The sequence below is a fragment of the Camelina sativa genome, chromosome 3 (assembly GCF_030686135.1).
Source record: "Camelina sativa cultivar CO46 ecotype springtype chromosome 3, ASM3068613v1".
Lineage (NCBI taxonomy): Eukaryota > Viridiplantae > Streptophyta > Magnoliopsida > Brassicales > Brassicaceae > Camelina > Camelina sativa.
Genome location: NC_141882.1, coordinates 29,982,333 through 30,009,269, shown reverse-complemented (window position 1 = coordinate 30,009,269; position 26,937 = coordinate 29,982,333). Strand labels below are relative to the sequence as shown.

The 26,937-nt window shown below is 33.0% G+C and overlaps 2 protein-coding genes, 2 long non-coding RNA genes and 2 other non-coding genes across 6 annotated transcripts; 4 read left to right on the top strand and 2 right to left on the bottom strand.

Annotated features, from left to right (window-relative positions):
- The first annotated feature begins 474 nt into the window (after window positions 1-474).
- Window positions 475-1,146, top strand: LOC109132305 (uncharacterized). The gene is made up of 2 exons (XR_015594606.1): window positions 475-608; window positions 890-1,146. It is a non-coding gene; the product is annotated as an uncharacterized LOC109132305 (long non-coding RNA).
- On the top strand, window positions 728-857 carry LOC147947885 (small nucleolar RNA U19). Its single transcript, XR_015596080.1, has one exon. It is a non-coding gene; the product is annotated as a small nucleolar RNA U19 (small nucleolar RNA).
- Window positions 1,147-7,591: 6,445 nt separating the features above from the next.
- LOC147947883 (uncharacterized) lies at window positions 7,592-8,271 on the top strand. The gene is made up of 2 exons (XR_015587444.1): window positions 7,592-7,726; window positions 7,989-8,271. It is a non-coding gene; the product is annotated as an uncharacterized LOC147947883 (long non-coding RNA).
- Window positions 7,843-7,956, top strand: LOC147947884 (small nucleolar RNA U19). Its single transcript, XR_015596079.1, has one exon. It is a non-coding gene; the product is annotated as a small nucleolar RNA U19 (small nucleolar RNA).
- A 10,418-nt stretch (window positions 8,272-18,689) lies between the features above and the next one.
- Window positions 18,690-19,564, bottom strand: LOC104778307 (glutathione S-transferase U28). Its single transcript, XM_010502726.3, has 2 exons — window positions 19,193-19,564; window positions 18,690-19,093 (listed from the first exon to the last, which is right to left on the bottom strand). The coding sequence occupies exons 1-2, from the start codon at window positions 19,562-19,564 to the stop codon at window positions 18,728-18,730; spliced, it is 738 nt and encodes a 245-aa protein (XP_010501028.3). The 3' UTR covers window positions 18,690-18,727.
- Window positions 19,565-19,683: 119 nt separating this feature from the next.
- Window positions 19,684-26,511, bottom strand: LOC104778306 (peptide methionine sulfoxide reductase B1, chloroplastic). Its single transcript, XM_010502725.3, has 8 exons — window positions 26,451-26,511; window positions 26,232-26,329; window positions 25,835-25,892; window positions 21,202-21,611; window positions 20,728-20,839; window positions 20,516-20,581; window positions 20,184-20,381; window positions 19,684-19,853 (listed from the first exon to the last, which is right to left on the bottom strand). Exons 4-8 carry the CDS (start codon window positions 21,386-21,388, stop codon window positions 19,811-19,813), a joined length of 606 nt encoding a protein of 201 aa, XP_010501027.2. The 5' UTR covers window positions 21,389-21,611; window positions 25,835-25,892; window positions 26,232-26,329; window positions 26,451-26,511; the 3' UTR covers window positions 19,684-19,810.
- Between the last annotated feature and the right edge of the window lie 426 nt (window positions 26,512-26,937).

The window sequence follows — 26,937 nt, the reverse complement described above, 5'->3', positions numbered from 1 at the left end:
CTCCAATGTAATTCTTTATTTTTTCATTAAAAAGTATTCCAAATAGATTATTTTTATTTTAGTATTGAAACCTTTTATTTATAAAATTTATAAATGAAACCATTTAGCTCAACTTTTGCAAAAAATATTACTTAAAAATTGTTATTAATAATAACAAAAATTATTTGATACTGTTAATAATTAATAATTTTTATTTTATTTATTTAATCATAGACATAAAAAAAATTTAGAGACTACTTTGCATATAAAAAGGTTCAACTTTATTACAAAGACAAAAATAAAAATCTTTATATTAGAGATGAATATAGAAATGGGTTGGAATAGATTTTACTTTTAAAAAGTATAGTTGCAACTTGCAAATATAGAAATGAGTTGGAAATGCTATCCAAATTTTATGAATTTATAGTGGTATAAGCCCATATTTAATAAAGCCCTTACCCATTAAGTATGGGTCATTAATATGTTGGAGGCTTCCGCATAAAAACCCTAGCGTCTATCATTTCCTCGTTCTTGTCACTTCTTCGCTTGGGTGCTCTCTTAATCACGGAAAATCATGGATCCAAAGCCAGAAGAACCTGTTGTTGCTGTTGTTACTTACATCTGCGGAGGTAATGCTCGAGCCATCTTCTTCCTCTCGATTTTTTTTGTTTTTTTCCAATTTTTGGTTTTAAAATCGGGCAGGGTTTTCTTGGAACTCTTTCAACCCTAATCCTTTAGGCAATCTCATAATTGGCTTAGTTAGGACTTAGGGGGCATGCATGAATCAATCAGACTCTGTTTGATCTATTTGACTTGAAGTCTTTTTGAGGCTTTTGCTTAAATCAAGCTTCTCCGATCCCAAGCAGCCTCAGACATTAACTTGTTTGTCTGAATCATTTTGGTTTGTAAGACTGTGGTGAAGAGAACACTTTGAAGCGTGGAGATGTGTTCAAATTCAAAGAGTGTGGGTTCCGTGTTCTCTACAAGAAGCGTATCCCTTAAAAACGGCGCATACCGGCGGACTAAATACTAATCTTTAATCCTTCCTTTTCATTGTTGATAAAATTCTGTAAAACTTCTCATAACTTCTCAACGAAGTTTTCTGATCGGTGTTGTAATCCCTCTCTGTCGATATCTACTCTGAAGTAATCTATCTCTCTTTTGCTGTGTTCTCTTCTCCCAATTGGTCAGCTTATTCGGTGAAAAAGGGTACTTGCGAAATGCCTTGTAGGAATAGCTATCAGAAGAGTGAATTAGTGCTTTAGGATCTGATGAATCCTTTAGTGGTAAGAGCTATGTGTGAACTAGTCTCTTTCTTTTCTCTTTGTGAGTTCTTCTCCTTACTCACCCCAACAATGTAACTCCTCTCCGTTTCTCTTGACACTTGTCTATTACGTCGTACTTGCTTGTCTTGTCCTCAGTGTAACATTTATATCCGTGTTGTTTTTGGATTTCATCACAACCACAAGGAGTTCTCCCTGCCATGAAGATTGAAGACCATGCTCTCTCTTCTCCCTCGTGGTACTTTTAGTTAGATCATAGCCTTCATAGCCTTCGCTTCTCCCATCCCATGTTGCTTGTTTTGATCATTTTTTACAATGTACTTTTAGACTCACGTAGTCTTTTAGCAACACGATCTGTCGAACCTGTAAAAACATTTAGCAGACTAGCTTGTTAGCTTTCCTTGTTTTGGCAAAGAATTTGAAACGCAAGGAAGATTCTCTTGATTTGTTTGGTGTAAAGAGGAAAATGGGCTTTTATCATCGATCAAAGTTAAAAGCTTCAAATAATATACCGAAGCAAATGCAAATGCTATTTGGAAAAAAATGCATCTTAATGATATTACAATACCTTACCAATTACCATATATGATGATACAAATATATATCTGGAGTTTGACATCGAAAAGAAGAGAAGGAAACAGAGCCAAAGTCAACTTGCCGAACCACCATAATCAGTTAAGATTTGTTGATAAAACTCGGCAAATCATCCTTGGCTCATCCTCATTCTCTATTTTTCCATGCAAAGACTCCGCGATACTATTGGTGTGACTCTCATCATCGTTATGTCTTTTTTTTTTGTTATACCTGATCTTGTTGTGGCAAAGTTCTTACTCATGATGAAGGTATTTATAAACATATGTAGTAAGATATGTGTGCATAAACTTTATAATGCAATTGTTATTAGAATAGTCATATCTTTTATTTTTTTGATCAACCAGAATAGTCTTATCTATGCATGGTTTTAGAATTTTAGTGCATCAGGCAAAAACATTAATGGAACTTTGACCACAACCGTATATTGAAGAATATGATTACTTTAGAAGATTGGCTGACCTTTAGATTATCATATTCGAATTCCTATTTTGTATGAATAATTAATATTCGTACCTCACTACTTTCAAAGGCATATCGTATTTGTCTGCGACACAAAATTCCACCTATCGTACTTTTTGTTTACGATTGGACTCATAATTTTGTGGTTGATTATGACAAAAGAGGTTATCGACCTTCTCACAAAATATTACGGACAAAATCATTTTAGTTTGCTAAATGTCGGTGATATTGTTAATAACTAAAAATATTTATTTTAATCATAGATAAAAAGAAATGAAAATTTAGGGACTATTTTGTATATAAAAAAATTCAGCACTATTACCGAAGGAAAAATACCAATTTATATTTTAGAAGTAGGGTGGGATGCAATAAATTTTACTCTAAAACAGAATATAGAGACAAATTTGGAAGTGAGTTGGAGATGCTCTCAAACCCAAATTTTATAGATTTTTTAGTGTAACTCCATATAAATTGTTTATATTAAAACCCTTAGGTATATCATTAATATGTTCGAGGCTCCCTATAAACATTTTAACCGTAAGTCCGTAACTCTGCGTACAACCCTAGCATCTATCAATTTAAACACAAGGTTTGGGTTTTTCTTTGTGGTTTTTTAAGTGATAAAGGAATTTGTTTTGCATGACATTTTTGGTGATACAGACAAACAAAGCTGCTCTCTTGATTTGATTTTCTGGTAAAATCTCATTTTTCAAAGTTTTCGTTTATGAATCTTCTTCTCTTGTTGTCAGAAAAAAAAAAATGTTCATACGTAGTGTAACGGTTAAACTGAAATCCTGTAATATCATAGATATGTTCCAAACTTCCAATCAATATGCATTAATTAATGTGTTACCGCTGAAGCTCGTGCTATCGAATTTGATAGTATAGATACTATATTACATGTTTTTCTTTGATTTATCGAATTCGATGGTAGATAAATGTTTTATTTGAAAAATAAGATTTGAGTTTTCTTTTTGAAAAACGAGAAAAATGCTAATGAAGACACAAGTTAATCTAGCAGAGAGTATTGCAATTCAGATAGTGAACTAATGCAATTAGAGGTTCGAAATCTAAACAAATATTCACTTTCGTACGAATTATTTTTTTTCTTTATATGACTATGATACTATAGAAAATAAAATGAGGAAATTATGTGGTAAATTGAGTATTTTAAAATAAGAAATGAATGAGTGCTTATAAAGTTGACCAAAGAAAATGTTCCGAATAATCTTATCTTACCTTGGCCGGACCGAATTGGTATCTATTTGTCCAATCGGATAGGACATTTCATAATGTCATGATGTGATCCATCAATAGATAGAATAAATATTAACTTTGCTGGTTTAATTAGTTTACTAAATTTATCCACGAGCTTGTCTTTAAGAGTTAACCTCAAACGAGATGGGATTGCTTTCCCAAGCATGTACGAATAAATAACCATTTTTTTGTATGATTTATGGAGAATAGAGCTAGTAACAAAAAAACCCGAAAATCTACAGAATGAACAAAGCAAACAACAAATCTAAAGACCCAACAAACCAAACTAACATGAGAAGGAAAAGGACAATGGTTACAACTTGGAAGACCATCAAACTTTTTTTTTTTTTGCTAAGAAAAGAAACAGGACCATCAAACATCCAAACACTAAAGCAAAGCTCAGGGTGCGATATGCCTTGAAGTTGCCACGAGCAATCAAGATCCAAGACCAGCCCTCAAACCCCAAATCAACACTGCCTAGTGCCTACAGCGACTCTGTTGACGAAAACACGTAATGATCCTTCAACTAAACAAGTCTAAAATTTTCTATGTGTATTCCATTTTTGTAAACATTTATATTCCATTTTATCAAAAAAAAAAGAGCGAAATTAGTGGGTATTTTTTTTAAAATTGAATACTGTAAATAGTCTTTCAGGTTTGTTAGACGATCGATAACTTCTTTTTGTCGATCAACCACAAGAATATATGAGTCGAATACTACGAAAACTACGACATGTGGGTTTTGTGTCGCAGACTATATACGATGCCTTTTGGTTAGTGAGGTTCGAATAAATTTGGAATTCGAATATGATAATACGACTATAGGGTCAGCCAATCTTCAATAGTGATTATATTCTTCAATATACGATAGTGGTCAAAATTCCATTATTATTTTTATTCTTTGCTGCATGCACTAAAAACCATGCATATGGTAAGAAGACTATTCTTATGTGACAACTGAAAACTTTAAATTTAAACTAAATCAATACATGTACACATATCTCACTACACATGTCTATAAATACCTTCATCATGAGTAAGGGTTTTGCCACAACAAGATCACAAGACAATATGAGAGCTATAACAAAAAGACATAATGATGATGAGAGAGTCACACCAATTGTATCATGGAGTTTTGCATGGAAAATAGAGAATGAGGATGAGCCAAGGATGACTTGCCGATTTTTATCAACAAATCTTAACTGATTATGGTGGTTCGGCAAGTTGACTTTGGCTCTGTTTCCTTCTCTTCTTTTCGATGTCAAACTCCAGATACTATCTATCCATATATTATCGATCATGCATCATGATTAGGTTGTAGTGTCGCTGAAATAAGTTTTTTGATATACGTACGAGTACTTAGGTGACTGCTGATAGTATACATTTTTTTTGGAAAAATACAAGTATAGAACATAAAACATTCATAGACCATTTAAACAGATGAATCATATATACACCAGAAAAAAAAAGAAACACACTCAATTATTTCTCAAGAAGCATGTGCAAAGCGATAAAACAAATTTGTTTTAAACAAAAACAAAAGAATGAAAAGTGAAAACATAACTTTAGTGTTTACTGCATTCATTTTGTTCAACACCAAAAATCTGTCTGAGCTTAAGGACTTGTTGATAAATTTCTCAGATTCAGGCAATGAATCAGCAACACTTTTTCGTTCAACGCATCTCTTTCCCCAAGCCACGATCTTCGGACATGCAGCTTCGACAGAGAAGTCACCACATTCCTCGAGTCAGTGCCGGTCCGGTATTATTGGATGCCCCACAGCTCGGTTTAGAGGCCTTATAGTAAAAACAAAAATTTATCTTTTACACAATAAAAAATAAAGTTATAGGCTTTTTTCTTATTAGGTTTACATTAAAAGTAAATCAATTTGACCCAAATTCATACTTAATCTAATTTTTGAGATACAATTTTTTTTTTCTTATTAAATTGGGCCTTTTTTTTATTCTTATACCAACTATTCTTAAAAAATTTTGAAAAAAGAAAAAAAATTGGAGGACCCGAAGCCACTGCTTGGGTGGCTTCCCCTATAGGCCGGTAGAACCAACTGTAGAAAGTGACAAGAGCTATGTCTACATAACCAAAAGTCTCTCCTCCAAAGTAAGATTTGTCTCCAAGCTCATTTTCAAGAACCTTCAACCTCTCAAGAAACTCTTTTACGCCTTTGTCTTGTTCTTCTCCAATCTTGTTTCCCAAAATCTTTCTTCCTCCATCAAATGATATCTGCATTTTGGTGTATGGAGTCAAAACGAAGTGGACATAAAACACAAACTGAACAAGAAACAAAGGAATTGGTAACATAAATGCGTTAAATCTAATTACCGTTTTATCAGCGAAGTCAGCCCAGAACCTTGGAGTGGCTCTAGAATGAGGATCAGTGGGCAAGAAAGAGGCAGCCTCTGTCCACGTCTCATTAATAATAAAAATTTAGAGATTATTTTGTATAGAAAAATTTCAAACTCTATTACAAAAACAAAAAAAAAACAATTTTTATTTTTAGAAGTGGATATAGAAATTGGTTGGAAAAAAAGAGAGCCACAAGACCAAACAAAAAAACCTCTCTCTCTCGAAGAAGCGTTCGCCCTAGCCGTCAACCAACATTTGCTCTCTGATGGCCGGCGATGGGTGGCTTCCACATCACCAACGTCGGTTCCAGTTTCTTCTAGTTGTAGTTTGTCCTTGTTTGTCTTTCTAGCTTGTCAAACCTCAGCTTCGTCGTCTCCACCCTTTGTCCATTCCTCTCGGTGGTGGTAGTACTTTCCAGCGTGGTAACTATCTCGGAGGATTGGTGGCCGATTGTTGATGTTCGAAAATGGATCTACTCCCCGGTGGCTCCTTCTTGTCTTTCTGATATGGTCGTGGAGGTTTCAGGTTCCCGATATGGTTCTATTGTCTCGACATTCTAGTTCATCGGCTCTGTTCTTGTTTGATTGTGAGTTGGTGGTGACTTGTCGCATGTTCCGGTTGCTTTCGAGATGAATCTGAAGAGCTTTTTCTTGGATTTTGCTGGCTTTGCGGTGGTGTTGTCTCGTGTGAGGCTTGTATTTAGTCAGCTTCTTGTATCCCTGATTTCGCTTTGAAGTTCTCTTTGGTTTTGCGACAACGACCTCATTGTTTTTGGGTTCCTCCTCTTTTGGTTGTGTTGAATGACTTGGCTTTGGTTTTATGTTGTTTGATCGCTTATGTCTTTCTTTGTTTAAGACGGTCTAATCGTTTGGTTTAGGCTAGATCTTTGGAATTAGAGGTCCTTAATCTACGGTTGGCCTTTTCGTGCAATCCGGTATCAGCTCTTTTGTGGCCTCTCTTCTTTGATTTGGTTTTTAGCCTGGTTGACTTGTTCTGCTACGATAATATGTCTGGGTCTCTTGGATTACGCTTGTGGTTTGTCTCTGATTGCCCTCCTTCTGTGGCTGAGTATTCAATCGGGTTCCTCTTATTGCAAAGCGTGGATGGTTCAGTTTACCCATTTGTTTGGGTTTCCTCCGGTTTTGCTAGAAGGTTGGTTTGGTCGTCTTCCTTGAGCTAGTGCGTCCATCTTCTTTCGTCAAGTTCTCTGTCAGGCTTCGCGATTCGTTCTACTTCAACTCGCCTTCTCCGTGGTTCTCTTGTTTGGGCTTAATTGGGGTTATGCCATTTGTGCTTCCTTCAGATTCCATAGTTTCTCTTGTTTGGGTGTAGTTTCCCTCTTTTGGGTTGTAGTTTCCCTCTTTTGGGCTGTAGTTTCTGGGGATATTTGGTTTTTCCTCCAGTTTAGTATTCCAAAAACGCATTTCACCCTTGTAGTTCTCAATTATATCTTATAATGGAAAATCTTGAGATGAAAAAAAAAAAAAAATTTGGTTGGAATAGATTTTACTCTTTAAAAGAGTACACATAGTTGCAAATATAGAAATGAGTTGGAAAGTTCTAAGATCCAAATTTTATGAATTTTTAGTGTAAGCCCATATTTAACTTGATAATATTAAAGCCCCTTACCCATTAGGTATGGGTCATTAATATGTTGGAGGCTTCCGCATAAAAACCCTAGCGTCTCTCATTTCCTCGTTCTTGTCACTTCTTCGCTTGTGTGCTCTCTTAATCACGAAAAATCATGGGTCCAAAGCCAGAAGAACCTGTTGTTACTTACGTCTGCGGAGGTAATGCTCGAACCATCTTCTTCCTCTCGAAAATGTCTTCCAATTTTTGGTTTTAAAATCGGGCAGGGTTTTCTTGGAACTCTTTCAACCCTAGCTAATACTTTAGGCAATTTCATAATTGGCTTAGTTAGGACTTAGGAGGCATGCATGAATCAATCAGACTCTGTTTGATCTATTTGACTTGAGGTCTTTTTGAGGCTTTTGCTTCTCCCAAGCAGCCTCAGACATTAACTTGTTTGTCTGAATCATTTTGGTTTGTAAGATTGTGGTCAAGAGAACACTTTGAAGCGTGGAGATGTGTTCAAATGCAAAGAGTGTGGGTTCCGTGTTCTCTACAAGAAGCGTACTCGTATTGATCCAACAGACAAGAAGCCTAAAACACGGTACATACCGGCGAACTAAATACTAATCTTTAATCCTTCCTTTTGATTGTTGATAAAATTCTGTAAAACTATATAACTTCTAAACAAAGTTTTCTGATCGGTGCTGTAATCCCTGACTGGCGATATCTATTCTGAAGTTATTTATCTTCGTTTGCCACCTAAGTAATCTATCTCTCTTTTGCTGTGTTCTCTGCTTTCAATTGATCAGCTTATTCGGTGAAAAAGGTTGTGTCTATATAAGAAGAAGAGAAACTACCAAAAAGAGTACTTGCTAAATGCCTTTTAGGAATATCTATCAGAAGAGTGAATTAGTGCTTTAGCATCTGATGAATCCTTTAGTGGTAAGAGCTATGTGTGAACTAGTCTCTTTCTTTTCTCTTTGTGAGTTCTTCTCCTTACTAAAAGGATCTGATGAATCCTTTAGTAACTCCTCTCCGTTTCTCTTGACACTTGTCTATTACGTACCATCGTACATGCTTGTCTCTTGTCCTCAGTGTCACATTCATAGCCGTGTTGTTTTTGGATTTCATTATAACCACAAAGGAGTTCTCCCTGCCATGAATACCTTCCTCTCTCTTTTCACTCGTGGTACTTTTAGTTAGATCTCCCTCAAACACCATTTCACCATATATAGCCTCCACTTCTCTCCTCCTATGTTGCTTGTTTTGATGAGTGTTTACAATGTACTTTTGACTCACGTAGTCTTTAGCAACACGATCTGTCGAACCTGTAAAACATTTAGCAGACTAGCTTGTTAACTTTCCATGTTTTGGCAAAGAATTTGAAACGCAAGAAAGGTTCTCTTGATTTGTTTGGTCTAAAAAGGAAAATGGACTTTATTACCGATGAAAGTTCTTTTTTCATCTGTAAAAAAAAAACTAGTTGTTAAAAACTTCAAATCATATATACCGAAGCAAATGCCATTAAATTAGCATTCACCAAAATATACTTGGAAAAAAAATGCATCTTAATGATATTACAAAACCTTACCAATTACATTGATGATGATACAAATATAAATCTGGAGTTTGACATCGAAAAGAAGAGAAGGAAACAGAGCCAAAGTCAACTTGCCGGACCACCATAATCAGTTAAGATTTGTTGATAAAATCGGCAAGTCATCCTTGGCTCATCCTCATTCTCTATTTTTCCATGCAAGACTCCATGATACAATTGGTGTGATGACTCTATCATCATCAATTATTTTTTGTACCTCTCATATTGATTTGTGATCTTGTTATGGCAAAACTCTTACTCATGATGAAGGTATTAATAGACATGAGTGAGATAGATATGTGTGCATAAACTTTTATGCAATACTAGAATTTAGACACGCGCACGCACGGGATTTCAATTTAATTTTTTAATCAATATAAGTATTGAGCTCAAATATAATTATTGAAACTTTTGAGTATAAATATATATAAACACTAAACTTACTTTAATAAGTGATATATTGTTGAAGATAATATTTATTTGTTATATCTATTTGCGTGAGATTTTATTTAAATTTTTTTATCAATAAGAATCATTGAATATAAATATAATTATTTCAAGATTAAAAGATAAATCTGTATAAAGGCTGTACTTATTTTACTAATCTATATATATGCCATATATTGTCTAGTGTCGAAATAATGTTTTTCTGACAAACCAACAATATATCACGTGATAACAAAAAATGACTTAAGAACCTCACTGGAAAAGTAAACAATATTGTTGACAATCTTCTGACATTTTATCTTTTGAAAAGTTCATTCTATAATCATATCCCATGAAAACATCTTTTTAAAAGTTCTAACATCGAATGTCGATTGTTGACCTAATTATAGAGACCATTTAAACATATTGATATCCCATATTAAATGCAAATATACAAAGTTTGATGTACAATTTTAGTGGTATGTGGCTACAATGGGGTTGTCCAAGTGCCTCATCTGCCATAATAGAATTTCGACCAAGTCAAGAAAGAATATCTAAATGGAGAAACTTTTAAACCTGACAATGAATATCCGTTCACAAAAATAAATATGGTCACACTAAAATTGTTTTTTTAAGATGTTCATTTTTTTCTATATTTTCTGACCATTGATTTTGTTTTTTAGATGGATTATCTTTTCCAAATTATTTTTCATAGTTTTCGCAAAAAAAAATTGTGACCCTTACAATATCTTTGTTTTAGATTAAAACTTTTAAATTGAGTTAAGTAATTAATTTTTTTGTCATCATTGAATCGACAAGACCAATCTCTACTACGCAGGGTAACACGACTTAGTGGAGTCGAACTCTGGTGGGTTTGGTCGTAGAAGTCGTGTTGTAACCACTTGACTAAAGATATTTCTCTAATTTTTTATTTTTTATAAGTGAAATTTAATAATAAATCTTTGTAGTATATGTTTCTTAGAAATTAATGTTCCACTTCAATTTTATTTTTCTGTTTAGATTTTTATAAATAAAATTACATAAATTGTTTTTTTACTCCACCATGCATTAAAATTTTACTTTCATTCTAAAACTCATTAACTCATTATGAATTTTGGAATATGATCATTTTTTGGTTATAATTTGAATAATGACACTATTACTTTAACAAATTCATAGTATTATTTTTCATATTTTAAAATTTTCATTTATTTTACTTAATTCATTTTATATATTATTATTTTTATTATTTACTAAAAAAAATTATGTGATTGTTTATACTATTTTAGAATTTAATTAATTTTATTTAATTCGTTTTTATTTATTTTTAAATATTATTAATTATTAATTATAAATAAGCAATCAATGATTATTTAAAATAGTATTTTTTTAATGCAAAAACAAAAAAATATTGATTAGGTGAATGATGATGTGGAGGAAGGAGAAGAGAGAAAAGTTAACTTTATATATATAGATTATTAGAAATAGTGTTATATTATATTTTTATTAGAAATATAGAGATGCTAAATGTTATATGAGACTATTATGGTTCATAAACTTTATATGCTAAACTAGAGATTGTTATATAGAAATATAGTGTCTCTAAGCTAGAGATTGTTATATTTTTCTCTACGTATAAACGCAAATATAGAGATGCTAAATGTTAACAAAATCATATTAGTTTTAAACATTAGTTTTGGGTTTTCGTTTGCGGTTTTTATAAGTGATATAAGAATTTGTTTTGCATTTTTTTTTCTTTTTAATTTCGAGATTGATCTTACATTTTTTTTTTGGTAACTTGGAAATTCAAAAAAAAAATTGTAAAATTCTCTAAATTTATATTTGTGAAGAAATTTAAATGAATTATTGTTTGTTTTGGCCAATAATGTATAGGCATCAACTAAAGAATTAACAGTTAGTAGCTAGGTCATATATGTAAGAAAAGAATTTCACAATTTTATAAACCAAAAGAAAAAAAGAAGTTCATGACATTTTTGGTGATACACAAATGACACAAACGAAGCTGCTCTCTTGATTTGACTTTCCTGGTAAAATCTCATTTTTAAAAGGTTTCCTTTATGAATGTTCATACGTAGTGTAACGGTTGTAACAATTAAACAGAAATCGTGTAATATGATAATGAGATATGTTCCAAACTTCCCATCAGTATGCATTTTTAGTGTTGCCAATGAAGTTTGTGCTATCGAAATCGGTAATAGATACATGATGTTTTTCTTCCAATTATCGAATTCGATGATATATACATGTTTTATTTGAAATCTGAGATTTGAGTTTGCTTTTAAAAAACGAGAGAAAGGCTAATGAAGACACAAGTTAATCTAGTAGAGAGAAAGAGAATAGCTATTCCGATAGTAAACTAATGCAATTAGGGCTTTGAAATTCTATACAATGATATTCACTAAAAAGGGTCCCCAAAAACTCTCTCAGGCCCAAATATCGAGAAGCCTTCGATCGATTCTTGCTCTGATGCCGGTGAAGCTCCGACTTACTAGCGTCTGGTCCTTGGTCCTTTCTCAGTTGCTTTCTGCATGTCTTGCTCCCTTTTATTCCTCTGTTGGTGCATATCTCAATCTCTTCAAATCGCCATGATTCACCCTCAAACTCTCTCTCCCCCATTAAAAAGCTTTATTGTTAGATATTCTTCCGGAGACAAACGACGAAGGAATTCTCTGTCAACCTTCATCCCGACCCATGCCCTCTCCCCAAACCCTCTAACGAATCTAGTAAACCTGACGCCTCTCCAAAGGTACAGATCTGACCAATTCCTCGATTTGCCTGATTCTCTCTGTCCGGTGTGTAAGAAGATGATGCATGGTGCTCTCGTTCTCTGGATAAGAAGGTCAGGTCCGCGAGCACTAGAGATGATGAGTTTACTTTTGTTCCCCTTCGAACCCTCCTCCACCTTCAAGGTTTGGTACTACCGCCCTTCGCCGACCCCGTCCTCACCGGTGTCTAGTCGTTACAGTTGGAACGCCTATTCGCTAATACGCCGCCACTCCATCGCCACTTCCAGCTCAGTTGGTGAGACTCTAGGGTTCCCGGTAATGGACCTGCACCCTTGGTCAGGCCCAATAACCACCCTTCGGCCCACTACCAAAAACAATGACCACGATTTTATCACTTAAGGCTCAGGTCTGTGTCCTCAACTTTCTTACGAATGGTACTCCTTTGGTTTCATCCGTTTAATGATCTTGTATGCCTGCTGCCATATCCCAATTGGTCTTTGCTGTTTGAGCATGTGAATTTGCTGACCCACCTTCGACAATATATGACTAGAGTTAGACTTCTTCTACCTAGATATGTTATTGAGAGCTTTAAGTCAAGTCCAATTGCTTTAGTACCGTTTATTTCTGCTTGGTCAAGACGAGGTTTCCTCGGTAGCAGAACATTGGTAGCTTCAGAGTTGCTTGATAGATTTATTTGTCGAGGTCAGTTTTTTAACCCTGTCCGGATGCTTGCATTGTATAACCTTCATTATGATTCTGATCCGACAGCTTGGTTGAACCCTATTCCAAAACTCCTTTATCCCCTGTACCATCTACCACCACTAGATAGAATTCTTGGGTCTGTTGACATTTTCCAGGACCAAACTGTTTACAAGCTTTGTGTGGAATTCATTTACCTCCATTGCCATGTGAGGGATGACCCACCTGCTTTGTTACGGTTTGACTCCCATTCTCTGCGAATCTCGATTATAGCTTCATTTAGAATCCTGAGTTTTGTTCCTAAAAGCCTAAAGGACTTTGATCCCCTATACCATCTACTGGTAATGGACCGAAAGCTTGGGTTTGTTAACTTTTTCCAGGACCAAACTGAGTACAAGCTTTGTGTGGAATTCATTTACCTCCATTGCCATGTGAGGGATGACCCACCTGCTTTGTTCCGGCTTGACTCCCACTTTCTGCGACTCCCGATAACAGCTTCTTATGGAATCCTGCGGTTAGTTCCTCAAGGCTTAAAGGACTTTGATCCCATGCTCTTGAACTCTCTCATGCTGGCGACAAACCCCATAAGCGTTCCCCCCATGGAACAACCTTTTACTAGCTCAAATGCGTTGTTCGCTAGAGCCACTCATGATCACCTGCTGGTCAAGGAATTCATGAAACCTGATTTCGAATACGAATCCAATTTGGATCCAATAGACTTTTCAAAGATTGTTAAACTTTAGCAGTTTGAAAATCCCCTTGTAAAGCTCATGGAGCCTCTATCTTTAACTTTTTATTTCTATTTTGAATCATGTTGTAAGAACACACCCCTTTTTGGGGATTAGTTGGAATCAAAATTTCATGTTTGCCAAAAAAAAAAAAAGATATTCACTTTCGTACGAATTTTAATATTTTCTCAAATGACTGATACTACAGAAAAGAAAATGATAAATTTATGTCGTAATTGAGTATTTAACAAAAAAAAAAGAGTGCCTATAAAGTTGACCAAAATAGGGGAAATGACACCCACACCCACTTTCTCCTAAAGTATTGTCACAAAAACCCATTTTCCACTCATGGTATACTTTCCCAAGTTTTTTGCTTATGTGTCCACTTTCCTTTTACATTTTTGCCCTTACTAACAACTTACCTCTCTTTCTCTCCTTTTTTTTCTCTTTTTCTCTTCTTTTTTGTTGTTAACACTTTAACAAAGTAAAATATATTTATTTGTTATCATAAAACAAATTTTCTATTTATTTATATAAAATATGTTATGATTATATATTTTCTACATTTTAAGATACATATTGCTATATTTTTTATGAATTTTTAGATTATACAGTATCCATCAGTCGTTGAACATTTGTTCAATTATAAGTGGATAATCAATTGCAGTATTGTTAATAGATAGTTACTTGTGTTTATTCATACAAAATATACATACATAAATTTGGTTAGATCTTTATCCATAGCATATTATCCATAACACAACATAGACCAATTAAGTACAAAACCCTTTAATTCTAATAATATCTTGCTCATTCTTTACATGAGCAGAAATTTGTCCAAGATAAATTAGCCACATAGATCAATCATGTTTAGGGTTTAGGGTTTAGGGTTTCAATTTCCAAAGTATAGTTGAAAGCTCGAAGCTGAATGCTATCCAAATTTAACAAGAAGGTTAGTAACTTTCTCTTTCTACTTTTTTTTTTCCTTTTCATCTCTCTCTCTAACTTTTCTCTTTCTTTTCTAATATTTTTTTTCTTTAACATTTATTTTTCATTTTCATTACTAAATTTTAAGTTTAGTAACTTTAGTTGGTGATAAACATACTAAATTTTAAGTTTAGTAACTTTAGTTGTTGACAAACAAAAAAAAGTTAACCTTATACCCTAAATATTAAATCCTAACACCACATAGACACTAAATCCATATAAGCCCAAAAACGTAAACCTTATACCCTAAATCTTAAATCCTAAACCCTAAACCATACACCTTGAACCCTAAATCCTAAACCATGAATTAAAAATATAGACACATCATCCACATACCTAAACCTAAACTTTTAACCTTAACCCCTAAATCCTACACCTTGAACCTTAGACAATACAACTTGAACTCAAAACATAGACATTGAATCTATATACCATCTAAAGTCTAAACCCTAAACTATGGTGATGTTTGAACATGCAACAAACTTGTCAATAAATTTCATCTGGATTGCTTGTCCACGTGGTCAGAGTTTGGTGGATAGGCTTAGAGATTAATAATGACCATGTTTGTTGTGTAGTATGCTTCTAGTGACACTTCTAAGTTCTAATATCTCTAATTCTAGCTTAAAAATAGTACAAAAAAATTTGGCTAAAAGACATCTAAGTGGCTAAACTATAGTGATGTTTGAACATGCAACAAACTTGTCAATAAATTTCATCTAGATTGCTTGTCCACGTGGTCAGAATTTGGTGGATAGGCTTTGAGATTAATAATGACCATGTTTATTGTGTAGTATGCTTCTAGTGACACTTCTAAGTTCTAATATACCTACTTCTAGCTGAAAAATAGTACAAAAACATGATTGATCTTGGACATGACTTCTAAGTTCTAAACCCTAAACCCTAAACCCTAAACATGATTGATCTATGTGGCTAATTTATCTTGGACAAATTTCTGCTCATGTAAAGAATGAGCAAGATATTATAAGATAAGTATCCATAACTACTAATCCACATGATTGATATTCAATGTTCTAAATAAATCAATGTTGTTAATTTTTATTTTGTTTATTAACCACTTATGAGTGTATATGTTTCTGGACCAACACAAAATATGAAGCAAAGATCTCATGGTGTCTATGGATTTAATTGTGTGGATGTTGTATGATGATTCTTTGGTCTGTCCACATTGGTATCCACAAAAAAATATCCACATGATCACATCTATAGCCACCATTCAACTGTTATTCTTCAGCTTAATGTCTAGATATGCTTTGTAAATCCATAGAGACCTATCCACAGTTTTTCTATCCACTAAACTTTGTTTTTTTTTTAAAGTGAATAGTTTTGGTTTTAGGTTCAAGGGTTTATGTTCTAGGATTTAAAATTTAGAATTAAAGGGTTTTGTACTTATTTGGTCTATGTTGTGTTATGGATAATATGCTATGGATAAAGATCTAACCAAATTTATGTATGTATATTTTGTATGAATAAACACAAGTAACTATCTATTAACAATACTGCAATTGATTATCTACTTATAATTGAACAAATGTTCAACGACTGATGGATACTGTATAATCTAAAAATTCATAAAAAATATAGCAATATGTATCTTAAAATGTAGAAAATATATAATCATAACATATTTTATATAAATAAATAGAAAATTTTTTTTATGATAACAAATAAATATATTTTATTTTGTTAAAGTGTTAACAACAAAAAAAAAGAGAAAAAGAGAGAAAAGAAGGAGAGAAAGAGAGGTAAATTGTTAGTAAGGGCAAAAATGTAAAAGGAAAGTGGGAAAGTGGGAAAATAAGCAAAAAACTTGGAAAAATATACTATGAGTGGAAAGTGGGTTTTTGTGACAAAACTCACGCCCAAAGTGGGTTTTCATGACATTTTCCCACCAAAATAATTGTTTCGAATAAATCTTACCTTGGTCTGACCAAATTGGTATCTATTTGTCCAATCGGATAGGACATTTCATAATGTCATGATGTGATCCATCGATAGATAGAATAAATATTAACTTTCCAGGTTAAATTAGTTTACTAAATTTATCGACGAGCTTGACTTTAAGAATTAACCTCAAACGAGATTGAATTGCTTTCAAACATCCAAACACTCAAGAAAAACTCAGGGTGTGATATGTCTTGTAGTTGCCACGAGCAATCAAGAACCGAGACCAGCCCTCAAACCCCAAACAAACACTGCCTACAGCGACCCCGGTGACGAAAACACGTAATGATCCTTCAACCCAACAAACATGCAACTAGTGAGCTCCTTTGACGATAAGATGAGTTTCCAATATATTCTCATCTTAAAAGGCAAATCTAGAATTTTCTATATGTATTCCATTTTTGTCAACATTTATATCCCATTTTATCCAAAAAAAGAACGAAATTAGTGGGTACTTTTAACAAAAAAGAATATTGTAAATAGTCTTTCAGGTTTGTTAGACGATCGATAACTTATTTTTGTCGATGAACCACAAGAATACTAGGTAACAACAACCCTCATTGCGGAATAAATCAATTTAAATAAAATTATTATGAGTAAAATTATAATAATTGAATTCATATCCGTTTGTGTCAAAAATAATATGTAATTAAAGTATTTTTAATTCAAATTTTTTGTTTCTTTCGTGTTAAAATACGTCTCACCCGTGAAATTTTTGAATGAAAAAAAGTTTTAACGTAGTCGAAATTTTTTTAATAAAATATTATTATTTATGGCAACATGTCTTTTGTGCAATTTATTGAAAAAGACAAATGATTAAGTAGAAAAACATATTTATAAAATTTTGTAAATTTTAAGAAGTGTAATATGTATTTGCATAAAATGTAAAGATATGAGTACTATTAAGTTCAAATTTGTATTTTAATTTGATGATTTTTTTGTTACATTCATTTCTTTTTTTAGTGTTTGGGAAAAAATTTTGGTATATTATTTGATGAATAACTATTTTTACTAATAAAATTAGATGTTACATTTAAAAAAAAAATTGAAGTACACATTAACGAAATATAGTATAGGTGGAAAAAAAAAATTTAACAAAATTTATTATTATTTTTTTGGTTAAACATATAATAGCATGTATTGTAAATAGTATTAACAAATATGTGTAAATAATAGTTAAAAAGTGTCTGGAACTCAGTATTTTTCAGAAAGTGTTTCCTATTAATATATAGGGGATATGAGTCGAATACTAAGAAATTACGACATGTGGATTTTGTGTCGCATACTATATACGATGCCTTTTGGTTAGTGAGGTTCGAATAAATTTGGAATTCGAATATGATAATACGACTATAGGGTCAGCCAATCTTCAATAGTGATTATATTCTTCAATATACGATAGTGGTCAAAATTCCATTATTATTTTTATTCTTTGCTGCATGCACTAAAAACCATGCATATGGTAAGAAGACTATTCTTATGTGACAACTGAAAACTTTAAATTTAAACTAAATCGATACACGCATATCTCACTACACATGTCTATAAATACCTTCATCACGAGTAAGGGTTTTGCCACAACAAGATCACAAGACAATATGAGATGTATAACAAAAAGACATAATGATGATGAGAGAGTCACACCAATTGTATCCTAGAGTCTTGCATGGAAAAATAGAGAATGAGGATGAGCCAAGGATGACTTGCCGATTTTTATCAACAAATCTTAACTGATTATGGTGGTTCGGCAAGTTGACTTTGGCTCTGTTTCCTTCTCTTCTTTTCGATGTCAAACTCCAGATACTATCTATCCATATATTATCGATCATGCATCATGATTAGGTTGTAGTGTCGCTGAAATAAGTTTTTTTGATATACGTACGAGTACTTAGGTGACTGCTGATAGTATACATTTTTTTTGGAAAAATACAAGTATAGAACATAAAACATTCATAGACCATTTAAACAGATGAATCATACATACACCTGAAAAAAAAAACTTCATTATTTCTCAAGAAGCATGCGCAAAGCGATAAACAAAGAAAGAACACTGAAAACATTACAGAAATGTTTTTAGTGTTTACTACATTCTTCAACACCAAAAATCTGTCTGAGCTTAAGGACCTGTTGATAAACTTTCTCAGATTCAGGCAATGAATCAGCAACACTTTTGCGTTCAACACATCTCTTTCCCCAAGCCACGATCTTCGGACATGCAGCTTCGACAGAGAAGTGACCACATTCCTCGAGTGCGTAGAACCAACTGTAGAAAGGGACAAGAGCTATATCTACATAACTAAAGGTCTCTCCTCCAAAGTAAGATTTGTCTCCAAGCTCATTTTCAAGAACCTTCAAGCTCTCAAGAAACTCTTTTATTCCTTTGTCTTGTTCTTCTCCTATCTTGTTTCCCCAAATCTTTCTTCCTCCATCAAATGATATCTGCATTTTGGTGAATGGAGTCAAAACCAAGTGGACATAAAGCACAAACCGAACAAGAAACAGAGGAAATGATAACAGAAATGCGTTGACAATAGTTACCGTTTTATCAGCGAAGTCAGCCCAGAACCTTGCAGTGGCTCTAGATTGAGGATCAGTGGGCAAGAAAGAGGCACCCTCGGTCCACGTCTCATCGATGTACTGAACCTGGACAAGGGATTCAGAGATTGGTGTGTTGTTGTGGATAAGAACAGGGACTTTCTCGTGAACAGGGTTTGATTTCAACAAAAGCCCACTCTTGTTCCACAGATCTTCCTCTTGAACCTCGAACTCAACTCCTTTCTCCCTTAGCGCAATCTTCGTCCTCATCGCGTAAGGACTTGCCCAGAAATCCAAAACCACAACTTTGCCACTCTCTTTCCCCATTGTTGGTTCAACACAAGCTCCTTGACACAGACTACTAGCCAAAACCATATATATATACACACACACCACACACTCATGTATAAAATTAATAAATGGATATGGTTACGACGTGGGAAAGAGATTGGAGTAAACAACTTTAAGGATGTGCTGTCTAGGAGATCGTGAAATCAACTCAAAGTTTAAATCTTTCGATGGATCAAAGTTGACTTATGATACATACAACGACTTAGTACGAGAAACTACAATGGATACTGTATATTAAGTAATATGAACAAATCCTTGTACCAGAAACTCTCAATCTCTTGTTTTATCCAATGCATTAAGTTTCAGAGCAGCACTACAAGAAAACACAAAAACAGAAACCTCCAGATGAGAAAACTCGAACCGAGTCAAACACATTCTTGATCAAATGGAAGGAAAATACATTCTTGGTTTTAGAAAATTTAATAGTTAGACTTCATTTCTTACTTCATAAAAAATGATGCTAGTGTTTGTTTATGCAAGTTCAATATACGATTATCATTGTTTAGTTATAATTGAACAGTATTCAATAATAGTAGAATGATTAGGTGGATATGGTAGACATGTAAATGTCTTAATACTAGAGAGAATGTATGTGAGCCTTTGGGGAATCTTGAAAATAAAGTATTGAGGATGAATGATAAACCTGTTGAGGCAATATCGTTTTCCGGTTGGGCGTGGACCGTCATCAAAGACATGGCCAAGATGAGCGTTACAAACAGCACATACAACTTCTTGTCTAGGCATGAAGATGATAGAGAGGTCTAGCTTTGTCTTCACATTGTTTCCAATTGGTTTGTAATAAGATGGCCACCCTGTTCCACTATCAAACTTTGTAGACGAACTGAAAGTAATCATCACTTTGATTTGTTAATAACTACCATTCATACGGTACGAATTTGAGAAATTTAGCTTTCATTACTTCACCTTCCCTAGATATAGAAGTACAATTTCAAATTCCTACCAATAACAACTTACTCAAATAGAGGTGTGTCGCAACATATACAATTGTATACTCCTGGTATCTTTGAGTTCCAATACTCCCTGAAAAAAAACCAAAAGAGCAGCCTCATTGGATTGTATGACGATGTTAACTCCATATATTTTGACTACAAAGTACAAAGGTCATTGTGATGATGTTAAAAAGGCGATAAAATTCAAAGAGCATTCAATGATTCATCATCACATACCCAGTGAAGGCTCTCTCTGTTCCCTTCTGTCTAGTGATGTAGTACTGTTCCGGTGTAAGCCGTTTCTTCCACTCATTTTCACTTAGAGAAGCAAATTCACTCTTCTCAGCCTCTGCACCCATAATAAAAGTCTCTCAAAATCTTATAACTCCGCTTACTAGTTTTTCTAAACAACATGGCATTAAAAACAACACTGTCCACACAAACAATAAGTTCTTAAATCTGTTTCACTAACTTCTCCGAACCAATTGAGTAAACTTCCTGACCTAAATCTCTCTTCCAAAACACGGAACGTAACATTTTGGATAAAGCCCAATCAATTAAGTAAACCCACAATGAAAGAAACCTTTTTTTTTTTTTTTTTTTTGCTAATTAAAGTACACAGCCTGATATGAGGAGAGTTCATGAGACATCATCAAATAAACAGATAGAAATAGAAGAAATAAGAAAAAAGGTTAGATTTTTAAATTAAACCTTGGACGTTGTCTGGTTTCTGAGAAGAACTAGAGGAACCCATGGAACGAACAGAGAGATTCAAGTTTCTGGGTTTTAAAAGAGAACGACAAGCGAACCCAGAAAGATTCGGCTTAGAGACGGGGTTGAGCCTTGTTCTTGCTGAGACGAAGCTTGATTGTATGGTTAAACCACTAGAAGAAGCCATCACACAACCCGATCACCTACTGTGTATATAATGAAACTTGTTCTTCAATAAACAACACAATTTGAACAAGTCTTCTCTTCTGTGAACGGAAGAAGAGGACACGTGGCACGTCGAGGATGCGAGATGAGATCTGGAACTCTAGCTGCCACGTCGACGCATTCGTGCCATGTAACGAATTTAATTTTTCAAAGGTAACCGTTATTGGGCTTTTTTAGTGTGCCTCCTGTGATAAACCCAATACAAAATCGAGATTCGAGAGAACATGTTTTTGTTTTTTGGGCATATAAAATATTTGACGTAGACAAAAAAAAAATGTTCACATGAAGGTTTTAAATTTAGCCCAGGACATTCGGATACTCGGATCGGGTTCGGATCAGCTAGTAAAAGAGTGCAGGAGCCAATAGAATAAATAGAAAATTTCACTTCGGTTTTGGTTTGGATATTATCGGGTTTGGGTCTGTTCGGATATGAAATCTCAGAACCTATAAAAACCTGATTTTTTTCGGACACACTTACCGCAATTTTGTTTGAATATCCGGAAATTTTTGGATAAATAACCAGGTTTTCGGGTAAATACCTGAATTTTTGAGTAAAAATTTGGGTTTCGAATAAAAATTCGGGTATACAAAAAAAAACGCAGGTATTCAGATATAACCACCCTGGGCGTTCGGCCAAAACCGATCAAACTGAACCGGACAACCCGATATTTTCGGTTATCGGCGTAAACCGAAGAGAGTAAAGGTAACCATTCGGTAAAAATTTATTTGAGATTTCGGATTTCGGTTTGGTTTGGTTTGGTAATCGGAACCGATCGGTTTCCTTCAAACCGAGATTTTGCAGCCATATATAAGGCTAATAATTAGTCACAACCCTAATTTGTTTTGTTCTTCTTCTTTGGTTGCTGCTTGGGAACTCGATCCACCATTCATATTCTTCTCCTCTCCTCCGATATAATCAATAATCATCAACACATCTCTTTCCCTACAATAATTCATCATCTTCAACATCCCCTTTCATTCTCTCAAATCTCAATCATGGTTAAGAAAGGAGCCTTTTCACAAAGATTCAGTCCATAACCACAAATTTCTTAAGGGATAAGCTCTTCTTCTTTCTCCTTAATTCTACATTTGATTCTTTTCTCTGTAAGCTCTTTCTATGTATTGATAACTTCAGATTCAATTTGAAGAATTTTAGGGTTAGATTTTCAACTTCAAAATCAGAGTTTATCTATAATTTGTTTAGATTTTCTTTTGTTTAGGGTGCTAGTGTTGTGTTTGTGTTCCTCATCTTTGTAAGACCTAACTGTTGTTCTTTGTTGTTTGATAATTTTATTTTTACTGGTTTGTGTAATCAATTTTTATGTGGTTTCAATGATGGCAGGTGAAAAATGGACGCCCAGAACCGTCAATCTTCACCGTCTTAGATCACCATCGCACCGCAACCACAACTCGCCACCACAACAACACCACACCATGTCTCGAAAACCCTAATGTTTAGTGGACCTAACATTTAGGCTTTGCAATTGTTTTCAGATTGGTTTAGTTGTTAATGGGCTAGTTATCTGTTTAGGTCCATTACTTTTGTTGTTTGTAAATTTGTATTAAATTAAGCTCATTATCTAGTTTATTTATTTATTTATTCGGTTTAAATTAATCGAATTAGAAAAAATCGGTTTCAATTCGGAATTGATTTAAAATCCTATAACCGACCCGATTAATCCGAGTACCGAACCAACCGAACCGAATTCAATTTCGGTTCTATTCGGTGAAAATTTTAGAAAACCGAATTTACAGAAAACCGAACAACCCGTTTCTGCCGAACGCCCAGAGTGAAATATAACATTGTTTTTATATAATTATATTTTGGGTATTCTCGGATTTGGTTCGGGTTTGGATTTGGATTTTTGGATTGAGGAGTTTAAAACTCAATAGGATAAAAATTAAATTTTGGTTTCGGATTCCGGTCAGGTTTTCCAGTCGTTCCGATTGGGGTATACGGTTCAGTATTTTTTACCCAGGGCTAGTTTTATCACACAGCACATCTCATCACCTTTAAGATTATTAAAAGTCTACATAGGCTACGTTAGTCGTATAGATTATGGTTCACTAAACAAACATTTAAGATTGTTAGTTCTATGCTTTATTTGCTTAAACAGTTAAACAGACAATGATTATTAGACTATTGATGAGAGAACATTTAATATTATTAGAGTATCGGTGTTTCTTTGGTAATATTATTAGAATATCGGTAATTCTTCCGTATTACTTTTATACTTTTAATATTATATTGTAATATTTTAGAATATGATTTCGACTTTTAAGTTTTAAAATTTGGTAATTTTGTTTTCGGCAAAAAAATACAAATTCTGATAACTTTTAACTAGCTACTCTTATTTTGGGTGTGAAAAATTATCATGTAATTGAGTTAGTCATCGTATGATTTGATATAACACCAAGTATCGGTTTTCTCCGTTGAACTGTAATTTTAACACTAAAACTACGGTTATTAATCCAACCATATAACCATATTTAATGTGTAGAGTTTGTAATAATATTTATAAGATATAATATATAGTGGTTGGGTTTTTCTATTTGCCGAATTAATATTAAAAAAATTTAAGTGTGAAAATTATATTATTTGGAAAAAGATTGAACTAGTGATGCCAAACTTACGAACCAAAAGTGATGCAATTGATATGACACCAACTTGGTTATTCTCCATTATATTATAATTTTAACACTCAAACTTTTTTTTATTAATCCAACTATTAATATTCATAATTAATTAGTGTCTAATTTGTAATAATTATTTTTAATTTAGAGTGATATATGTTATATTTTGTTTGAGATTTTTTTTTTTTTGGTTGTTGAATTAATATTAAATATTTAAGTGTGAAAATTACAATATTTGTAAAAAGGTTGAACTAGTGATGCCAAACTTATAAACCAAAGACGATGCAATGGATAGGACACCAAGCTCGGTTAGTCTCCATTGTATTATAATTTTAACACTCAAACTTCTTTTTATTAATCCAAATATTAATAATCATAATTAATTAGTGTCTAGTTGTAATATTTTTTAAATTTAGAGTGACATATATTATATTTTGTTTGAGATTTTTTTTTTGGTTGTCAAATTAATAATAAAAAATTTAAATGTAAAAATTACATTACTTGAAAAAATATTGAACTAGTGATGCGAAACTTACGAACCAAAGGCGATGATGCAATGGATAAGACACCAAACTCGGTTATTCTCCATTGAATTATAATTTTAACACTTAAACTTCTTTTTATTAATCCAACCATTAATATCATAATTAATTAGTGTTTAATTGTTATAATTTTTTAATTTAGAGTGATATATATTATATTGTGTTTGAGACTTTTTTTCGGTTGTCGGATTAATATTAAAAATTTTAAGTGTGAAAATTACATTACTTGAAAAAAGGTTGAACTAGTGATGCCAAAACTTATAAACCAAAATCGATGCAATGGATAGGACACCAAGCTTGGTTAGTCTCCATTGTATTATAATTTTAACACTCAAACTTCTTTTTATTAATCCAACCATTAATAATCATAATTAATTAGTGTCTAGTTGTAATAATTTTTAATTTATAGTGATATGTATAATATAATGTTTGAGATTCTTTTTTGGTTGTCGATTTAATATTAAAAAATTTAAGTGTGAAAATTAAATTTATTAAAAAAAAGATCGAACAAGTGATGTACTTATGAACCAAAAGCGATGATGCAATAGATAAGACACCAAACTCGGTTATTCTCCATTATATTTTAACACTCAAACTTCTTTTTATTAATCCAACCAGTTATAATCATAATTAATTAGTGTCTAATTGTAATAATTTGTTAATTTAGAGTGTTATATATTATATTGTGTTTGAGATTTTTTTTTTTTGGTTGTCAAATTAATATTAAAAAAATTTAAGTATTAAAAATTATATTACTTGGAAAAAGATTGAACTAGTGATGCCAAACTTACGAACCAAAAGCGATGCAATGGATATGACACCAAGCTCAGTTATTCTCCATTGTATTATAATTTTAACACTCAAACTTCTTTTTATTAATCTAACCATTTATAATCATATTTTATTAGCGTTTAACTGTAAGAAATTTTTTAATTTAGAGTGATCTATATTATATAGTGTTTGAGATTTTTTTTTTTTTGGATGTAGAATTAATCTTAAAAAATTAAGTGTAAAAATTACATTACTTGAAAAAAGATTGAAATAGTGATGCCAAACTTACAAACCAAAGGCGATGCAATGAATATGACACTAAAATCTATTAATCTCCATTGTATTTTAATTTTAACACTCAAACTTCTTTTTATTAATCCAACCATTTATAAGCAACCATATTTAATAAATCACTCAAATTAATATGGAACTCTAATAATATAAAGTTGTGTGCAACTAACCTGAATCAAGTAAGGAGAATGAGGAAACCTGATACATTCCCTCCTCGCATCCAAATTCCTATATAGACCAGCAAATTTTCCATCAGACGCGTAAATTGTTATGTCTTAACAGCATTAATTCCCTACAGATTCATCATATTCACAGACGCATACAGATACATCCTAACCATCATCATCATTATTTCTCATTCAATACAAAGTAACAACTAGGGTGTTACAAAAAAAAGCATGTTAACTTAACACATATGACATCCTGATATGGTATGCAACACACACACATGTAGCACAAACTTTGAGACAAATACAATACATATAAATAACTCCCAATATTGTCTAGAGAAATATTTAGTAGGTAAGGTAAGGGTTTGAGTAGAGAGAATTGATGAGTCAAACTTACCTCAATCGAATAATGGAAACAGAGAAAGCTCTGCAACCAGATTTGCAAGTGTGAGAGAACCCAAGTCAACTACAATATAGCTCTGCAACGTCCTTCATCTGTCCAACAGATACGATCGAAACCCACGGCGAAAAAAATATTAAGACCTTGACGAGATCGAAATCAAGCAAGAAGGAAAAAAGAAGAGAGTATAGGGAAGAGGGATAGAAGAAAACAAACCTCCGCACGGAGAGCTTTTCTCTACCGGAGCTTCGTCGAAGAGAAAAGCTCGTTAACTAATGGAAAAATTGGAAATTATATTATGTTGACAAAAAATTAAAAAATGGAAATTATCTTTAAATTTACAAAATACAAAATATTACTGTTACATACTTTCCTTACGGTTTTAAAAAGTTAGCTCTCTTTATGCATCAGATCAGAGCTAAGATGCATAATAAATGATGCAAATCAAATCTCAATAGTTCTATAAAGAAAAATTCAGTCTGATCACTCGTTAACCGGAACTACGTCGTCTCATTTTGGATTAGAGTATTACTATGTACTTGGCATGATTGAAATAAACATGATCGTTGATTACATGTAATTGTTACAGATATTGTTATTATCTACCGTTTACAATCCTGTTCTTCTTTCTTTATTAGACAAATCATTCATGAGACAAAAATTACTACAGTACCACCAATTTTGTATATGGAAATGTGAAACT